Source organism: Eufriesea mexicana, unplaced genomic scaffold (genome assembly GCF_001483705.2).
Source record: "Eufriesea mexicana isolate 0111107269 unplaced genomic scaffold, ASM148370v2 scaffold3519, whole genome shotgun sequence".
Taxonomy (NCBI): domain Eukaryota; kingdom Metazoa; phylum Arthropoda; class Insecta; order Hymenoptera; family Apidae; genus Eufriesea; species Eufriesea mexicana.
The window spans coordinates 404,927-425,483 of NW_016911532.1; the positions used below are offsets into that span (position 1 = coordinate 404,927).

The 20,557-nt window shown below is 33.8% G+C and overlaps 1 protein-coding gene across 4 annotated transcripts in view; it reads right to left on the bottom strand.

Moving 5' to 3' along the window:
• The window catches only part of Amph (amphiphysin), a 94,095-nt gene extending 75,438 nt beyond the window's left edge, over positions 1-18,657 (bottom strand). For 3 of the 4 annotated variants that reach the window (XM_017904935.1, XM_017904937.1, XM_017904934.1), the window contains exon 1: positions 18,444-18,657. In XM_017904935.1, coding sequence (XP_017760424.1) covers positions 18,444-18,512 — 69 coding nt within the window. In that variant the 5' untranslated portion in view covers positions 18,513-18,657. Of the gene's footprint in view, positions 1-8,416; positions 8,534-18,443 lie in introns of those variants that run through there. The other variant, XM_017904936.1, reaches the window with a different exon arrangement.
• Positions 18,658-20,557: the final 1,900 nt, after the last annotated feature.

Here is a 20,557-nt window from a genome sequence, read left to right on the forward strand (position 1 = left end):
TCTCCAAAAATTATACCATCTAACAACAAAACCATCAATCTCCAAAGTATACCTAAATATACCTAACCTAAAAGGAAAGAGAAAGAAAAAGTATACCTAAATATACCTAACTTAAAAAGAAAAAGGAAGAAAAAGTATACCTAAATACCTAGTGAAAGAAAACTATAACTAAGTATATCTGTACCTAACCTAAAAGGAAAAAGAAAGAAATAGTATACCTAAATATACCTAACCTAAAAGGAAAAAGAAAGAAAAAGTATACCTAAATATACCTAACCTAAAGGAAAAAGGAAAGAAAAAGTGTACCTAAATACCTATAGAAAGAAAAAAATACCTAAATATACCTATACCTAACCTAAAAAAAAACGAATAACACCTAAATAGATATAACAATGTATTCGATTATTCAAATTAAAAAGCTGAAAATGAAAAGCTACGCGTAATTACGTAAAAAGACAATGACCCTGGATACTTTCAAATACAATCCAACTAATAGCGATCCCAGTGATCAGCAAACAGGATCATACGCGATGATCGAACGTGAACCTCGAGGACGGAGAGTCACTGTCTTCAGCAAGCGCTCTATCAGCTGCAACGTAGCTTGGAATGAGAAAATTGTAGGAAACTGGCCCGCCATTGCGATGGAAGATTACAATTCTATTTATCACTTAACGAGATCATAGTGAAATTATAAATCATCGTTCGGTCGCGTGACCTCCAGCTTGAAAATGATTAATACATCCGGGCTAACACGTAGCCAGATAGTGCTGGTAGTGGCGGATGCCTAGCTTGTCGCGAATTAGATTCGCGTCTCAACGACGTATCAAGATCTCAGGTTTCGCGAAGGGCTTAGTTCAGCCAGTCTCCTCGTCGCCACTTGGTCTCAATGACTTTTCTTCGGTTACCTCGCGAGATTTCTAGAGCGCATCTTGCTTTATTCTTTATCTCCGGCAGACACTCGCTGCTTGCACTCTTAAGCGAGAGGAAATCGTAGATTGATGTAGGCAGAGAAAGTGAACGATCTAAATGTTACAGGCAAATACGATGAATGAGATTTTTATGAGAGGAAATAAACCATTGCATGCTGCTTCTCCTGTTAAGAGATTCTGCTTTTTCGAGTTAGAGAGTAGAGAATCTTAGTTGATGGAGGTTGATGGAGGTTAATGAAAATTTAAATATTTGGGTGCAATGGTAAATCGGTTGTAGTTGACATGATATGTATGTATGGTTGTAGTTAGCATGTTTCGAGTTTTTGGATTGGAATGAATAAGAATTTTAATTGGTTGATGAATCCTTAGGATTGTGTAAAGAATCTTAGTTGGTTGATGGAATAATAGTGAAACTGGGATATATTGATGCAATAGTAAGTTAATTGTAGTTACCATATTTCGAGTTTCTAAATTAAAATGAATAAAGAATTTTAATTGGTTGATGAATCCTTAGAGTATAGTAGAAAATTTTAGAGATTTGTGAAACTGAGAGATTTTGGTGCAATAGTAAACAACTATAGCTAACACGCTATATTTCGCGTTTTTACGTTTTACTTCTTTGAATTTCGGTCGAATAAAGAATTTTTATTCACTCGTAGGTGTTCGTGAAACTAGGACGCCCTTCTACAGCAATAAATTAATTACACTTAGCACGATATATTTCGAATTTTTGTGTCAAGATTGAATAAACAATTTTAATGGTGCACTTCGAGTTTTTGCGTCAGTATTGCATAGAGAATTTTAATTGCGTGGTAAATGTCAACAATATTGGAATATTCTAAAAAGTTCCTTTGCTTAATTCGCTTTATCAAACCTAATTTCTTTCTTTTCTACGAAAATATAGCTATTTAGAATAGTGTCTTCCTCTATTTAAATGCGATATCTCACGACCATGGTTACGCCTCTACCACCTTGCTTTCTATTTCTCTTCAATTACCATTATCTACAAACTACTAACGTGCTTACCAACTATCGACATTACAAATTGCTCTAATCTTAAAAAAGGAACAGTTTAATGTAAAACTCGTAGAATAATTCAACATAATGCACCGAAAATCTGATAGAGCTTATGACAAATATCAGAAATACTATTTAATATTAATACTTTCTAATATTAGAAAAGTAGGGGAGAAGTTAAATAATTAATGACACGAATTTGAAAAAAATTAATTCCATAAAATTACATACACGTTATTACAGTTTCGACATTAATTGGTAAAATCCAAGACTGATAACTCTTTATTAGAGAGGAAGGTCAGATAGTGCCATAGACAACAATGTTACAAGAAATACTTCTGTAAATAATCCACGATTAACAAAGACAGAGTCTCGAATGAAGTTAAAAAGCATTCTGTTTACCTTTATTCGTCAATTGGCTCAAATTGGAAAAGCAAAGAAAACGATCGAGTCAGCCTAACATAAACTAAGCCTATATACACGTAGACCTTGGACGAAGTGGAGATAGCCACCAAAGTTACTTCAAAGAAACTAAACAGGATTCATTTTTTAAACACGTGCCGTTACTCGTTATCTAGAGTAGATCTCATGTGGTTATCGAAAATAGCCGTGATAAAGATAATCATGTAAAGTAGATACCAAAAGCTCAGCTTCATCAGAGGATGATGATGGTTATCTGAAGAATTTATAGCCTATGATTAGAATTGGAGCAGAGTATATTATATTCTCATAAATGTCACTTATGTGGAAATATTAGAGAGGCAGCTTCCTAGCATATACAAAGAAGCAGCTTTGTTCATCTGTGAACAAATGAAATTCCATTTTGTCGAAGACCTCATTTCTATAAATGATTCCATAAAAGTTTCAAAAGAGCTAAAAAGAGAAATTTTTAGATATTTTCCACGTTTCACTAATCTTATAGCTACTTATAATTACAAATTGTAATAACTACAATTTTAATTATAATTAGATATTCTATAATACTTGCGAGGTACAAATTCTTCTGAGATAATTTATTACTAAAAAGTAATATTTGGAAAAATAATTTCTATAATTTTAGAGCGATTTTCTAAATTTTCTAAAATAAATTATTTTGATTAAATGTACGTATATATTTTAAAGAACGACGTGTAATATTTAATTAAGAAAGAGAACTAATTATCTAAATTATTTAAATAAAGAAAAATATAGCTAATTTAACAGTGTTAATTAAATAGTAAAATTACTTGTAAAGACACGTAAGAAATTACAATACTTATACTAAAATTAAATTCATAATAATAAATTAAAATAATAATTGTATTGATGAAACTTTCTTAATAATTTGAAGTTCATACGTAAGGAAAGATACTTTCATGCTTACTATATTTCACATTTCGACATCAATTCCTTTTCTTTTTGTTCCATCAGAACCTCTATATACTATTCATTTCTATAGAAGAATGCATTGGAGTATGACAAAAAGGAACATAACCAAAAATTCAAATATACGATGGCGAGGGAAAGATTGCAGTAGGTTGTATTTAAATAATACAACGCTGACTGGGCAATGAAAGAGCCTACGTAAATCGGTCGATAGCAATTGGCGACGATAGCAATTTGACGGAACTGTTAATTAAGTATCATAAGTAAAACGGTACAACCAGACGGCGTGTTGCTCTCAATTTTGAAACATTCTCCGAAGCCTGGGATATCTGATCACACCTGGTTCACCCTGAGAGCGAACCAGGACAGAGATAAATCGGCGGGACCACGCAATCACGGGCAGTGCAATGTAGCTTGGCCAAACGCGGAGAAATGCAACGCGCCAAAGAAACACGCCTTTAATGAAACGTGTTCCGAGCGATATGACCGATTTCTGTTCGAACCGTAATCCGTTCACATCCCAGCCATCCTTCTTTCCTCCGATCAACCGAATCCATCATAAAATCACGCGTTTCGTCATCTACCACAATCCACCGACCATAATTACCGATGACATCCCAAACCCGAGTGATCTCAATTACTAATACAGTCGTAAGATTCCACGTTTAGATCCAGCTTTTAGACCTAGTTTTTGGATCTAACTCTTAGATTCAGCTTTCTTAGGTCTAACTCGTCCCATGTTTAAATCGAGCTTTTAGACCGAACTTTCTTGGGTTCAGCTTTCAGGTACAACTGTTTTGGGTCTAACTTTTAGATCCATCTATTAGATACAGTTCTTGGGTCCAGCTTTTAGGTCTAATTTTTTGAGCCTAATTTTTGGATCCAACTTCTTTGAGTCCAGCTTTTAGGTAGCTTTTAGGTTTTGGGTCTAACTTTTAGGTCTATCTTTTGGATCCAGCTTTTTGGTTCACTTTTTGGCTCCAGCTTTCTCGAGTCAAATTTCTGGATCCAGCTTTTAGGTTCAACTTTTTTAAGTCTAGCTTTTAGATCCACCTTTTGGGTCCAGCTTTTAGGACCACTTTTTTGGGTCTAACTCTTGGATCCAACTTTTTTGAGTCTAGCTTTTAGGTTCATCTTTGGGTCCAGCTCTTGAGTCTAGCTTTTAGATCCACCTTTAGGATCGAGCTATTAGATCGAGATTTTCGTGGACGACCAAGAGATGGCGCCAAGGAAAGAACGGCACGCGCGAGGGCTTAGATACCTATCTAGATCCTCGTACCAGATTATTCCCTGAAATTTAATTAAATCCATCTCGCAGTGTAACAACGTGAGAATGAGTGGCCGACAATAGGCCAAGCGCCACGCGGCAACTGCACCTTGGCTTCCGAGGTAGTCGGGGTATGAAGAATAATGGTTTGGCCAGGAAAACTCTTTCTAAATCCGTACCCAGCCATCGACCCTGTTCAAAGTCTGCGAGAGCTTCTGGATGGGGATCGAGATCTAGAGACAAGACGAAGATTCAGCTATGCTGGCAGTCACGGAGTCCACTCTCCGAGTCTGTATCTTAAATATTCTTCAGAGTTGTGTACAAACGACGAAAGAATTGGTTGCTCGTTCGCGTCAAGCGTTGGCTATTAAAAAACACAGAGTACAAACGGTTGAGAGAGCAGTTTGAGACGAAACGAACCCGATGCCCGTGTATTTTCTTTCCCTGTGAGTTTTAGAATCCGAGAAAAGAAGTTTCCGGACTAGATGTCTTAGCCCTTTACACACCTCTGTGCAAAGCTATAAGAGAGCTTTGTTTAATATAATCAATAAACAAAATTCTTTAGAATAAGCAGCAGTCGAACTGTCCTGTGAAGTAAATTTCAAACAAAATACTTAAAACGGAAATTATTGGCAACAAAATTAAAAAATAATTCAGAGTGCAAAGGGTTAAGGTACGTTTTTGAAAAATATTGGTTGACTAAGGGTTGCCATCACTGGCCTTTGATTTGTTTCGGATGATTCGTGTCTGGTTTAGCGTTTGTATTGTGCGTTCAACAAAAGAAGGCACAGCGTGTTTACATCCTCACGACCGATAATCTTCATCACCATCTTCGTCCAATAGCGGTCATTGCCTGTCACGATGGGAGTGTCAGTGGAGTTAGTCAGCCGTGAGGATGTAAACACGCTGTGCTTTCTTTCCTCGAACGCACTATATACAATTTTACGCGATGAAGAAAGGTATAGAAGAGTTTGAATGCGGGACTCGCGAAGATCCGTCAGCGCGTAGACCAAGGATTAATTATCGAGATAAAATCATGGACACGAGTGACTTAATGTCGGTTACGTAATTGGATAAGAGTGGCGAAGCTCACGAAGCAAAGGAAGAATGGCAAATGCAACGATGCTTTCTCGCAGAGTGGTAGGGAAAATGAAACGTCGATTAACACTTCTCGCGCGAGTTAGGCGCTCTGATTGGTCGAGCACGTGGACTGCAGGTATGCCGACATTAACCTTTTTTTCTCCTCTTCTTTTTCTTGGCGACAAACTAAGTGTCTGGTAGTTTCGCTGAGAATAGCAGAAACTGGGTCGTAACCCAGTTGAAAGAATCGTAGCGCGCGCACCCAGTTTCTATCGCTAAACACACGTACCGTTTGTTTTCTTCTAAATAACTGTCATTTGTTTTCCCTCTTCACCGGACCAACCTTTCCCTCCAGCTACACGCTATCATTTTCCATCCACTCTCGCAAACTGTTAATCACTAGAACAGCCGCGTTTCGTTTGGTAGATTACCGTGAAACTGTTAGACGAGAGATTACATGGATTTCAGGCAACGATCAGGCCGGGAAGTCATGAAAAGGCTAACCATCAATCACGTACTATTCGATCCTGTTTATAATTTCTTTCGGCAGGCTTGAATGCAGGTCGTCGCTTATTGACAGCTAAATAAACTTTGCGTCATGCTCGGTAGTAACGATCATTTTTCTATGAAATGATTACGGTAATTTAGTATGTAGAGGTTTCTATTCGTTTATGTGGTATTTTAATTTGCCTAGATTGGTATTTTACTGTAGATTAATTATAGCAACGTATGGTATTATATAGTATTATGATTTTAGTATTATATAGTATTTTGATTTATACGGTACAGTGTTTTGTTATAGTTATATATCATAGCTGTGTATGAAGTAACTAATTTTTTAATTTTGGCTCACTTTCTAATATAGATTGTGTCATTGCTATACCATAATTATTTCTAGGTACTGCGAACGTTATGCAATGCGTTATGTGCAAATACATTAATGTGTAATGTCTACTTTATATATTATATACGTGACATGACAATATACAAGGTCATTTGCTACGATTTCTCACCGAAAATAACTCTGGTTTAGATAATAGGAAAATATAAAGATTACAGAGTTTTGTGGTTTTGCGAGACGTGTCGTGTTATGTCGAAAAATTCCTTGCAAATGAAAGTGTAAAAGAGGCTTAAAGGTCGACTTAATTAGGTTTGTATTACACGCATAAAAATTATGCTATTTCACCCTCAGAGCTCAATAATAATTGTTAAAATTACGAAAATTGGATCGAGGACGAAAATAATATAATAGCTTACAAAATTTATGTGTAATGTTATACAATTCTTTTAATACGTAATAATGCAAAAATTCCCTAGACATTTTTTCCCCTCGAATGTCTGGTAATAATTAAATCTTTTACATTTGTTGACAGAATGAAACTGAATATCATCGATATTTGCGTTCATGAATACCACGTAGGAGAATTTTAAGTCATCGATAAATAATCATACTTTAAAATTATATGACTAATGCTTGCAGACATTGCACCATCTATCAGACACGCCTGACAATTCCTACACTATATCATATACATAATGTGCGAGTCAGAGCATTATTATGTTGTACTATTCTACATTCAAATTACTCCATATTATCATATTTATAGCGAATTTCTTAATCGAGCCAGTTTTTAGTGATAAATATTCTTTTCGTACAGATAAATCCAAATTAAAAGGAACAAAAATAGAAAATGGACAATAATCTCGAATATTAGTAGAAAATAATTTTCTCTGAGATTATTTTCTATATCCTATTACTACGCGAACCTCTTAAACTAGAGTTATTTCATAAGCCATTTAACTGTGACACCCTATATCCTAACTTTGCCTTTAAAAATTGTGAATAAATCAGAAATACATGTCTAAAACAAATAATTTTTATAACGAACGTGAACCTTAACCAGCGAAGAACGAAAACAAAGATCCACAATTCTATAGTTTGCTGAAAATACATCCAAAAATCGTCTGCCAATAAATTTTACGTGAAAGCAAGGCATGTAGAACCCACATAACCAAAGAAGGTTCCCTCTTTAACCCCAAGCCCATGCACATAACTTAAATTGGAATGTAATAATATAATATATAATCAAAATAAACCTCAAGAACCAAATCAAAGATGCACAATTTCGTACTTTGCTGAGAATAGATCCAAGAATCATCTTCTAATAAATTTTACATGAAAACAAGGCACGTACAATCCACATAAGCCAATAGAGTTCCCAAAAATTCACTATTCTCCAACCAATGCGAATAACTTAAACTGGAATGTAATACAATATACAGATGTAGAATACAGCTAAATATATAGACATATAATACAATGATATAAGCAAAATAAACCTGAAGAAGCAAAGAAAGATTCACAATTTCATACTTATTATCCAAAGGTTCCAAAACATAGCATTGAGAACTATTGCTACTGCCTCATGGTACATCACCTCAGATTCTCTACATAAAGACTTGGGCATACGTAATATCAAAGAACAGATAGGAAAATTCGCCACAGCACACAAGAAACGAATATCAAATCATCCCAATGAACACGTCAAGATATATCACAACACAGAAGACTAAAAAGGAATAAACAAACCGATTTCTGGAATTAAATTAAAGAAGGAACATCGCATATAATGTTAGCAGCAACGCTACAGAGCGTTTACCGCATGCAAGCCATATCTTTAATTCATCAAATTTGCTGGTTAGCTCAATGAAGCTAGTTGTAGATGTAATTTAGTATTAATAAAAAGAAATTTCATACCTTACTAAAAATACATCCAAGAACCATCTTCCGATAAATTCGACATGAAAGCAAGACACGTGCAATCCATATAACCAAAAATGGTTCCCTCTCTATCCACGGTCCGATGCAAATAACTTAAACTGGAATTCACTGGTCGGATGGATTGGACTGCAAGAGCAGAAGGGAAATTCCAAAGCGTCGACTTTCTATGTCTTCACGGGCAAGCCCGCGTTTTTCTGGATCCGAGCTGGAAGACGACCCACGAGCAGCAGGTGATCTCGACCTGAATTTGCAACCTAATTGAACAAAACGAGGCGAGCGAAGATTACAATGGGGCGACGATGATTCGTTCCATTTCCGTTTCGTACCGAATGAACCAAACGTCTCCGTCCCCCTTTTCTCGTTTGTACTCGCATCCTCCTGCCCCGTGTGTTCGTTCTCTCGTTTCCTCCGGCTCTCATCGTTTCCTGCCCATTGCCTACTTGCTTGCTTGCTTGCATTTCGTATGCAACGGGTGTTGCACCGGCTGACAACGGCACTGCGAATCCTTTTGCCTTCGTGACTGAGGAAAGCTCCCGTTACAAAGCGCGCGCCGCAGGTACAAGGATATCAGACCGGTACCAGGAGATCCTGTTCTTCGGCTAGCTGCAACCAAGCTGCATTTCCTTCTCGCACAACGAGGTTACGAGATTGTTTTACGACACGTCGCTTCGCTGGGGTCTTCAGCTGCACGGCTCCATTTAACTCCAGCTTTTCTCCGTCGTTAAACGGTAATTCTGATCCAATATGGGATGTCCAGTGATTATCCTGAAAATCTGTATTTTAGTCGGTTTCTGTAACTATGAAGACCGGTGTGGACGTTGTTGCTTTGTTCGAATGAAGTCCTGTAATTGTTGTGGAATTGCGTGCTTTTTTGGATAAGATTTCTGCGTTTTTGTTTGGCCAAAATGGATTTTTCTATGTTTTTATTTCTTCCAAAAGGATTTTTGCACGTTCCTCTTTTTCCAGAAAGAATTCTTTTACGTTTCCACTTCTTCAGAAAAACATTTTAGCAGGTTGCCTATCTTTGCAGAAGGAACTTTTTAACCTTTATGGCTTCCAGAGGAATTTTTGTAAATCTTCCTCTTATCAGAAAGAATCTTCTATAAATTATTTATCCTCTTAAAAGGAATTTTTGTATATTTCTATTTGCTCAAAAGGAATTTCTATAAATGTTGATCTTTCTAAAAAGATATTTCAAAGGAATTTTTGATAAATTCTTTATATTCTGGAAAGAATACCTGAACCTTCACCCTTTCTCTTATTTTGTATCAATATTCTTGATTTTTTTTATTATTACTATTTAAATAGTTAATAATTACACTTCTCTGTACTTCAATTTCAGTTTTTGTATTATAGAAGAATCATTTCATATATATTCTAATTTGGATTTTGTTTTTCATTTGAATTATACTATACCTGAAATGTCGACAAAATTAAAACTCGAAAATTAAGTAATTTAAAAGACTTGATATGTCTCAAATTAAAAAAATTAAAGAATTTCTTAAAAAAAAAACTATGTACCTTTGTCATCGTCCATCTTTGCCAATATCAGAGATTGTAATTCAGATAAGTATTACTCGAAAAAGGAGTGCACTGATTAAACGTGCTGCAATAATGCAACAAAAGCATATTAAAAAACGCTAAATAAATTAATATTTCTTTAACCTGTAATTACTTTGAACTGTCACAACTTACTTTAATTAATTGTTACAATTTTTCTTATGACACGCTATATGGACACAACAAATTATTTAAAAGAAAGAAGAGAAAGAAAGAAAGAAAGAGAGAGAGAGAGAGAGAGAGAGAGAGAGAACGATAACTGTAATGTAACGTATTCAGTTACACAATACCACAATCATCGATTTATTTTTCTTGGGAAGCCTCGTTAAATACACGGATAAATATACGCTGGAAATTGGGCGAGAAAAAAGAAAAAGAAAACGCGAAACAAATCGATGAGAGTATATTAGTCGTTGCACCTGTTCCTCGATACGCAGACATGGTGTACAGTATTCAATTCTTGGCACGATTTCAACGCGTTCCTTCTATCTTTTTTATACCTGCGTGGAAACGCCAGGATTATTTCGCAACAGAGACGGAGAATTTATCTCGTCGTGTGTCGCAGAGAGAAAATTTTAAATACTCATTGCTCCTTTCTTCAACATGCCGCCAATATTGCCTTTATCTTATCATATATCGCTTTAAACGATTTTCAATTAATCCGATCCAGTCTTGTATTCATTTTCAACATTTTCCACTTCAATTATTTCCTTTCATCTTTCGAAGCTTCTGCCATATTTTCTTCCCTCTCCTCTCGCTCCATTCCAGTCGATGACAAAATCCTAACCTATAAAGCATGGAAAGCCGAAAACGTAATATTGACAGAAAAAGATATAAATAAAATACAAGTTACGATTGTGCAACATACTTAAAGATAGATTTCGAGTAATAACTGATAAGAGGGACTGGAAACGAAGCAGATTAATGCGATTTCGAAGTTGCCTCGATGGATATTCGCCAACCGTTAGACGTTAGACGTCAAGAAATCAAGTGTCGCCGGCTTTAATGGGCGCTTATACACTGTCAGAAATACGAGGCGTTTACGAGGAAAGCTAGTCCGCTAGAGGGGAGTTAAAGCGTTACGTAACGTCTGTTCTCCATTTGCTAGCGCTTCGCGAGTGGCGGCATCAGCGTTCCGCGCGGCACTTGACGGTCCGCCTTTCCGTCTTTTTATTTCACCGGAAAGGACGGTGGAATCGGCGCTGGTTATTAATATCTGTAAGGTTCAACGTCAGCGCGTATCGCGTTCGTGTGACGTTTGTACGTAACGCATATAGCCCGTGGTGAATGATGTAAGAAGAAAACGTTGCCGCTTACGTACGATCGACCGTACGTTCGGCACTAAACGTGGCGAGAGCAAATAGAAAAGAAGAAACGGCGAAAAGGAGGATAGCGACAAAATGCGCGCGGAGAGCGAAAAAGACGAAAAGATGCGCGTAGTTCGGTCGAAGAAACACGAGAAAGAAGAGGTCTCTGCATTTATCGCCAGCCGTTCTGTATTTATACCGAGTTAACCAACTTCGCTGGACCCACGCCAGCGTCATTGCCTCTTCGTATTACGTTTTTCTCCCTTTGCGTTGTATAGCTAACCCTTCGAACATAACCTCTCACTTGCGAATATTTATCGTGAGTTAAGTTGCTGTGGACTCAAACCAGACATATTTTTACGACTACCTATGAAGGTTAAGTAACTTTATATGAAATAACAAAAAAGAAACGAGTATTTTTAAAATATAAGAAATATTTTTTCTTTTTTTATTTAGGACTTGCTCCATGATATTAAACGACCATTTTTTACTATTGAATTGGAGAAAATGGGTAAAGTAAATGTCATGGTAGAAAGCGAAGGAGTTGGTTCATGTTTGTTGACAAAAGAATCATTATAGCTTATGGAAGAGATGCTATTACCTTCTGGAGATAGTAGTGTATAATTAGCACTTTCTCGAGATTATTGCGATCTTCAAGGCAGTAATATGGTATAGAATTTGGTTTATGGTTCTCTGAAAAGAAAACTTATAAATTTGTAAACTGAAAATTACAGTCTAAAAATTAGAAATTTTTTAGATATAGGAGGAAAAATAAATGATGTGATCTCCCGAAGTCGATTATTATTGGGGTCGTTAAATTTTGCGAAAGTTACCTCAATTAATTTGAATCTATGCTTTTCTTTCCGCGTCTGGCGATTTAAATTGGGCTGTGTCCAAAGATTCTGAGGGAATTGAGGAAGAGCAAAAATAACTCTGCGGGAAAGTTACGATAATTGATATGATAATTTTTTGGCAACGAGAGTTATCATTAGCAGATAATCAAGAGGATTAATTCAATTTTATAAGAAAAGACGCTTTTTAACATTTGGATTAATAACAAAATATAGTCTATAAAAAATTGTCCAAATCAAAGTAAGTACATTGACGAACAACATATTGTAATTAGCATCAAAATATATTAAAATATAGCTTTTAAACATAAAGTAATAAATATAATTTTGTACATTAAAATATTAAAATAATTAAAATATACAAAATTAATTCCATAATCTTACACTTAAAGGTGCTGCATGCAATATATAATTCAAAATAACTGTGCTGTTTCTTAAGTAACAACAAATGATTATCAAGTTATGAAAACTATACAGAAAATTAATTTTCTAAAATTTCTCAAATAACAAATGCTGGACCCGGATGAAAATTCTAAATCTCTTAACAGATGAATAAACAACTTTTATTAAATTTTTAATAAATTTAGAATCTTTATTTCGACACTAATGATAACAAAAATTTGATTGCAGTTCATTCCTCGAGCCATACCACTATGCCTACTCGCAAGACCTAACCTTAATCGTAATCGTTCAACGAATTCGATATCCCGATTGCGATTTTTACAGTAAGACGCTATGCCGTGTCCATGGTAGCTTGCGTTTCACGAAAACTGGAATATAACGGGACTGCAAAGGGAGAGACGGTATCTTCGAAAGCTACAAGCTCGTAGATATATTTGCCGACAGTCACGGAGCAAAAGCGTCCGGGACACGGAGACGAGAATAGTAACTGGTAGGCGAAGTTGACACGATAGAAATCGTAGCCTAGGGAGACTATGAACATCGAGACTTCCGTCTCCACACTTTCATACGATTTCCTCGCTGTTTGCTGCTGAAACGCGCAGAATCATTGCTCGATGATACATCTGTCCAAAGAGAACAGACGCCAACTGCTGAATAAAAGAACGAAGACAGAGAAAGTTTAATGCAACCATTATTTACTTTCACGACTCGAAGTCACTTTTAACTACGTCCACCGACCACTGGGGCGCCACTTAATTCTTCCAACTAAACTGCTCTGAAGCAAAGACCTCGCAGAGGTTCCTAGACAACCAACTGATTTGAGATTGGATTTAATTCCAAGTAGCAAGAGCTATTCAACTTTATAATACACCTACTGATAGTGAGGTTCGAGATTTAACAGGCAACGTGTTTGATTTGATATAATAAACATATATGCATCGTCCACGATCATTATCGACAAGCTACATTTTTTTTTATCTAGGATTTCTCTTTCAGTAAGGATCACTTTGAGTGTTTATCTGCAATCTGTATAACGTTGTGCAAACACTCTCAACAGCTCGTTATTTTCATGTTTTCAAGGTACGAGTAGAAGACAAAGTACACGAGTTGGATTCTGATGTTATCTACTACTATTGCATATAAACGAGCTGCTCTTTTTTGTAGAAGCTGTTTACAAGCGTAAGAAACGAGAATTTTAATCGTGTAAATGGTTTAAGTATAAAATATCTGTATAGATTAATATTTTCCAGGGAATAAAATTATGTCTAAAATATTTGTATGACATGTAGATCTGAGTAAAAGATGGAATTAATCCTCTATAACTGAAATTCTTTAAACTGTGAAGAAAAGGATTATAAACAATCAAGGTTTCTTATTTTAACTAAATACAACGAATATCTAACTAATAAATAAAGTAACTAAATAAAATAAAGTTAAAGAAAAGAAAAACATATGTTATATAATTCCTAAGTCTCTAAGAGATATTCAAATGATAACACTTCTATAAAAGGAAACAAATAAAGTCAAAAGAAAATAAAACACAACACAATTAAAAATATTAATAATATGGCTATAAGTGTTACTATGACTATACATCAAGAGGACTATAATTACAAGTATTCAAATGAAAGAGTCTCATGGAAAAAAAAATTGAAATCAGAAGAAAGTAGAACAGAGTACGATTAAAAAATGTGATCAATATGACCTTAAGCTTGACTATGTCTATAAGAGCTTGGTAACCTCCTTCAGCACTCGCCAAAGCCTCCTTCATCGCATAATCGAAAAATCTTATAAAAAATTGCAAAATCAGACAAGCGACCTTATGAATTTCTGCTACTTATCGTGACCCCGTCTATTGTTCTCGGGAATGATCGTGGAACACATTCAACGCTCATTTCTAGGTTCTCGTTACAGACGAATCGTCCTCTCAGTTTCACCACCACTCAGCAAATGCAAAGGTAAATTCCGATATAATGTACGATACCGCAGCTCGACATGCTGCACTTCTACGGCACGAGAAAAGGCACGAGATCCTTTGCTGTCTTAATGGTCTTTCGTTTCTAGTACATACGAACACTGGCTTTCCTCGCCTCGAGTGACTTGCTGAACTTTTTACGAGTGACTGCCAATGCCCTCGCAATCAAACCTATCGTCCCTTCTGAGTAACATTGATTCTAGCTTATCGGTACAACTTTGCCGTGTGAAAAAGCAATCAACTCGTACAGGATACCCCGAGGTCGTTGATGCTTCCATTGTGGCGTTTAACAGATTCTCTGAGACAGGTTGATTAGGCTGTAGATCAGCATGATGTCATCACGATTATTTGTTTTAAGCTTAAATGGTTATACTGTAGCATGTAGTATATAATTATAATTATATAATATACATTATAGTAGCATATTTTTTATATATACAATACTATAATAGATAAATAATATGTATATTATAAATACAGTAAAACCATAAATATATTTTGATATATTTGACATTGTAGTCACTAAAAGTATTTAAATGTGATTTGTATATTAATGTATTGGTCTTATAAAAATTGCACTAATTTACACCAATCGTTCAATTATGGAGTGATGCTCATCAAACAATCAAAAATATACTAAAATTACAAGATATCTGTGAATTGCATATCTCAAATTTATTTGAAAAGACTTTCTAATATTTTACGAAATTTGCATTAAATGAAAAAGAAAAGCAAAAGCTCTGAATAAAGAAGAATGTTTTATTCTATTATTTAGTATCTATTTTGAATAAAGATGTTTTGCTATATTATTCTTATAATAAATACACTACTATGTATTAAGTTTAAACAAAAATTAAATTTGTTTTCACTCAGTCTGTGACAAAACATTTTTCTTAATTAAAAATATCTTTCTTATTCAAAAAATATTTTGTAATTTTGTTCCAATATTCTGATAGAATTTTAATAACGATTATACTGTGTTCTATATTAATATTAATATAAATATTACATTAACATTATTACAAATATGATTGTTAATAAATTGCTATATAAAAAAGCAAATTCAACGAGAAGAAATTTTTACACGAAGCTTGCTCAAAGTATACCAAAAGTCTCAGAAGGGTTTCACGCAGAATACCTTGAAGAGCTGCTACTTAACTTCAGAACATTTGACAGCTCGTTATCTAAAAGAGGAAGATAACCATATTTTTTAGCAGACATACTCATCGACCTTCCTTTGTAACCAAATAAAAAAGAAAAGAATTCAAATGCACAATTTCTATTTTCCCTAATTTTAAGAATAATCCTTGATCAATATAATAATTATATTACATCAATATCATTAAATTAATAAAATAATAAATAAAATATTAACATGATATAATAATTATATTAACAACATAATAGATACATTATTATAAATTAATACCTATTATATATAACATAATTAACATAATAGTTACGTTATATTAAATAATTGTTACATAATTATTATATAATATTAATTAATATTATATTTGTAATAATATTATATCAATATAATAATCCACTGAACTAATTATAACGTTGCAATTTCTTCCCATATGCTCAAGAATAATCGTCCACACTTCAATTGGATCACAAGAATTATACTATTCTTTCAATTCCACGTCTGCACGCATTCTGAAAAACTCATGTCGACCGACACTGATTTCCAAGTATAAATTTCCCATTAGAAGCTCGATTTTCTTTCTTTTCCACAATTTAACACTACTCGTTGGTTTGGAGGAGAGTGGTAACCCTAGCATGGCAATACGTTAGACCGGTTCTACCAGATAAGTCCGTATAACCACCATCATGAAAGCAAGTTAAAACACCTACGAATTATACTATCTTACGGTATATTGCACGAGCCACTAGCATGTTTTCCTCTACTGAAAATCAAAATGCAAGACAAATCTGTTCCACGAGAATCAATGATCTCTACATAACTTCTGTACTTTATGAATGACCTACTTCCTTTCAATCCTTCATACACGATCTCTATCATGTATAATACATCATGCAAGAAAATTCATTTTCTCGAAATTCTTTTCCATAAAATTTGCACGATTTTATACGTTGTAACACTGGAAATAAAATTTTATTAAATGAAGATTTAAATACATATTCGTGTAAATCTCTGCACATATGGGAAATATATATTTTGACATTTACTATTATTCATACATTTGCATTATGGCTTGTACTTATGTACATAAGTTACACGAAAAAATCTGGCAAAAATATCATTAGAAATAAATTTCAAAGTAAATATTATATAAAGAATTGACAAATGTACGCTAATAAACTATCGCCGCCATTTTGTTAATACTTTTCGCTGTTGAAAAATGAATTACCTGCAAGAACATTTGTAGGTTATGTTACAGCAGATCAATGACTTTTTACAAACTGACCAGGAAATATAAAAAAAGGCTAAACAAATATTAAAGGGAATCAAATTATTATAAATTTGTATTTCTTTTTCCCTGAAAATTATTGTAGATGATATTTATTAATAACGTAAATACGTTATCTACACGTATGTATTAATAAAAATATTCGAAATAAATAATCGTAGTCAGCTCATTAATGAAATATGTAATTATTATAATTACTAACAATATTTTTCAAGATTTAAATAGAAGAAAAACATTACATCCAAATTTTCATATATTAATTAAATATTTTAACCTAGATATTATATAGTAAAAAAAAGATATATATATTCAAAATCCAAATTGTAAAATAAAATTTTTAAAAATAATCAGTAATATATCAAAGATAAATCGAATTTGAAAGGTTTATTTATGATTTTGACTGATGCACCACACATGTACAATAAGCATGGCTCAAGTATCAAAAACTTTGTCGAGTATCGTTCATTAGATACAGTTAATACAAGCATTACATACTACATGTATATTACGTAGTACCGTAAGCGTTGCGTAGGGACAAACAAAATGAAATTAATGATATGTCGTTTGTTCCTCTTCAAAAATAAAGCATACGAATGAAACAGCTCCCGTTGGACGTTAATTATATAATATATAACATGGTAAAAGAGCCAAAGCTCTAAATAAAATTCCAATAAATGCACGCAGAAAGATTTAAGATATATTATGAAAGGAAATCGATAAGACTTAATAACAAAGTGTGTAGCCATATCGAATTAAATTAAATGTCAATCAATTCTATTTCTTGTACCTTACAATTTGAACAGTAATTCACTGTTAATATCCGAACAATCTGCTGTGTTAATCGGAATATGTGCAGACTTGTACATTGCAATAATACGACCTAAAAGAATTTTACAAAAATAAAAAAAAAAACTTTTTTTGAATTTCAAACACACCTGACAGAATTACCCTTTAGATCATTTTAAAGAATTCATAAATATTCGACAGCTTCGAAAGTAAAATATTGGTGTCACGTGATAACCTACCCGGCTTACAATTACACATTTCGACAGTGTGCGACTAGAGTTGAAGATGCACCTGTAGTATATGCATTACTACGCTGAACCAAGCCCAAGAGTTGCATAATTGTCATTTTAAATGAAACTCTGCTACACAACTGATACATGTTTACTGCTTATATAAGTTATATCACTGTCGTGAAATGCAATAAAAGATCTCTTAGAACAGTTGTCAGCCGTAAAATGTCAAATTTTGCTAACCGCAACTTGTACAAGGGGTTATGGGGCCACACGCCGAAGTATTTAAACAATATTCGTTCAGATGAATTGAAATATAGAGTATGTAGCAAGAAGAGTAAAGTTGAAACAATTTGTAAAAGCACAATTCCGTTTAGAACGTACGAATGACTGACATGCTCTTCGGAGAAACCTGTTACGAAGGTACAAATATATATCTTTCCGTGGTACTTACCTTCTCCTTTGCTCTGCCTGCGTGTTTTTGCACTGTCTTTGCGATCAACGCACCCTTACTTTCAGCCATTTTGTTCACGTTACTTGAAAGGTGATGACTTTGTAATTTCTCTCCGCAAAACACTAATTTCAACTTCGAAGCCTAACCGACTTTACTCTCTTCCACACCGAACCACAACCAAAACGCACGAACGGAAGCGCGGAGAAACACTGAAGACTCGACACGAAACTGCGCGCCGAGGCTGAATTATCAGACTTTCACAAGGTAGCGTCTATTGGCAGCACCGTACACGCTCTCAAATATTTTATCTGTTGGTATAGTAGTACAGAAGTAATAACGAGAAATAAATGAACAGAATCTAATAAATTACATTAAAATCCGGTTGAACTGATTTTCAAAAATTAAACAAAATAATTACATAAAACAAAAATTTATTATACGATTAAAAATGAAGAAACTTTGTCACAAATTTTTGAAAAAATTAATTTCTTAACCCATCTTTTAAACGAGATCTCAAAAATGATAATTTTGATATATTAAATAAATATTATTGGCTCGTAATAATGTACATAATGCATGTATGTATACAAAATACATCTATAAATGAATACAATAAAATTACTCTTCCAAGTGAAAGACAAAGTTAAAATATAAAATTGACTTAAAACAAAAAAAATAAACGTGTAAGTAATAAATGTCTTTTACTTTTAAATATAAAAATTCTAATTATTAAATTCTTAAGTATTATTCTTAAATAATATTTAGACATATATATATTTATCTGCGGAGAAAAAGATGGTTTAATAACATTTTATCACACATCATCCTTGATTTGTAAATGATTTTATTAATAAATTATTTTTTCTTATTTTGTGATGAGGATTGCTCGAAATAAACAAACGTTATGATAAAAATCCACTTTAACAACGGAACAGACAGACAATACAGAGATGTAATAAGATCTGATAATAGGTGATAGATTCCCTTACGTAAATGGTCTATCCAAAATTGCAATTGACAAAAGTGTATGTGTCGCGGGACGCGCGAAATGTTTAATTATTTATAATTTAATTTTTTAATTATTTATAATTTAACTTTTAATCGACATCCGCGCGAGCCGCAATTACAAATTGCAGATTGGAAATTTACAGATTTGGACCTGTACATGTCATATACTCATTGTACCTAATATAAATTTGCTTTAGTCTTGGAAAAATTGGATAAGGCCATAACCAAACTGGCGACAAAGAGGCGCCAGATCCTCGACTCTACAATAATTTTTTTCTTATAAAACCGATCTTCTCTTGCATTCTCACTCGCTATTTCACTCCCATCCATTCTTACGATCCCGTAGTTAATTGGTAGTCCGTCTGGTAATCCACTTGCCACAGTCTCACCATTAACTACATCGTCTGATCCATCTTTTATTTTTGCGCCTATTTCTCAAGATTTTTGTCTTTCCACTCTAATCTAAATTTTGCGTTTCTGACTTTTTTTAAATACAATTCAAAAGTGCGAAAGCGCAAGTGTAAATATTTGTCACTTTTTTGTTTAAAATCATAATTGTAATTTAATATTAATAATAATATTAATGATCATTACCCATTAACTTCGCACTTTAATCATCACGAGATGTGTTAGCGCTATGGTAACTTCAGAGACAGAAATTAAAGGTAATTATGAATTTACAGCAATTTTGATTTTTTTCCTTTTTTCTTTTGTTTAATAATATCATATTCCAAATATTTGGACTTGTTACGTATAAACGATACAAATCCAATAAGTAATTTTATTGTTACCGTAAAAAATTGTACGATTTAGTTATATAAAAAACATTTAACTGTTATAGCTGGATGTCTGCAATTTGAAACTGTAAGATATTACAATAATTTTACTAATCAAATCAATTTATACCGTATTAGAGCATAACACGTAGCACATGGAATGCCCAAAAGTAAATAACAATAATCTTAACAGCCGTGTTATCTGTGGCAAATTGCCATTGTACATAAACATTTGGAACTTAAAATTTACTAAAAATTACAAGTTAGTATACCACAATGTTAATTGTGTTCTTATGTTACTTCGCAGTTTCTTTCAAGATTCCTTGAAAT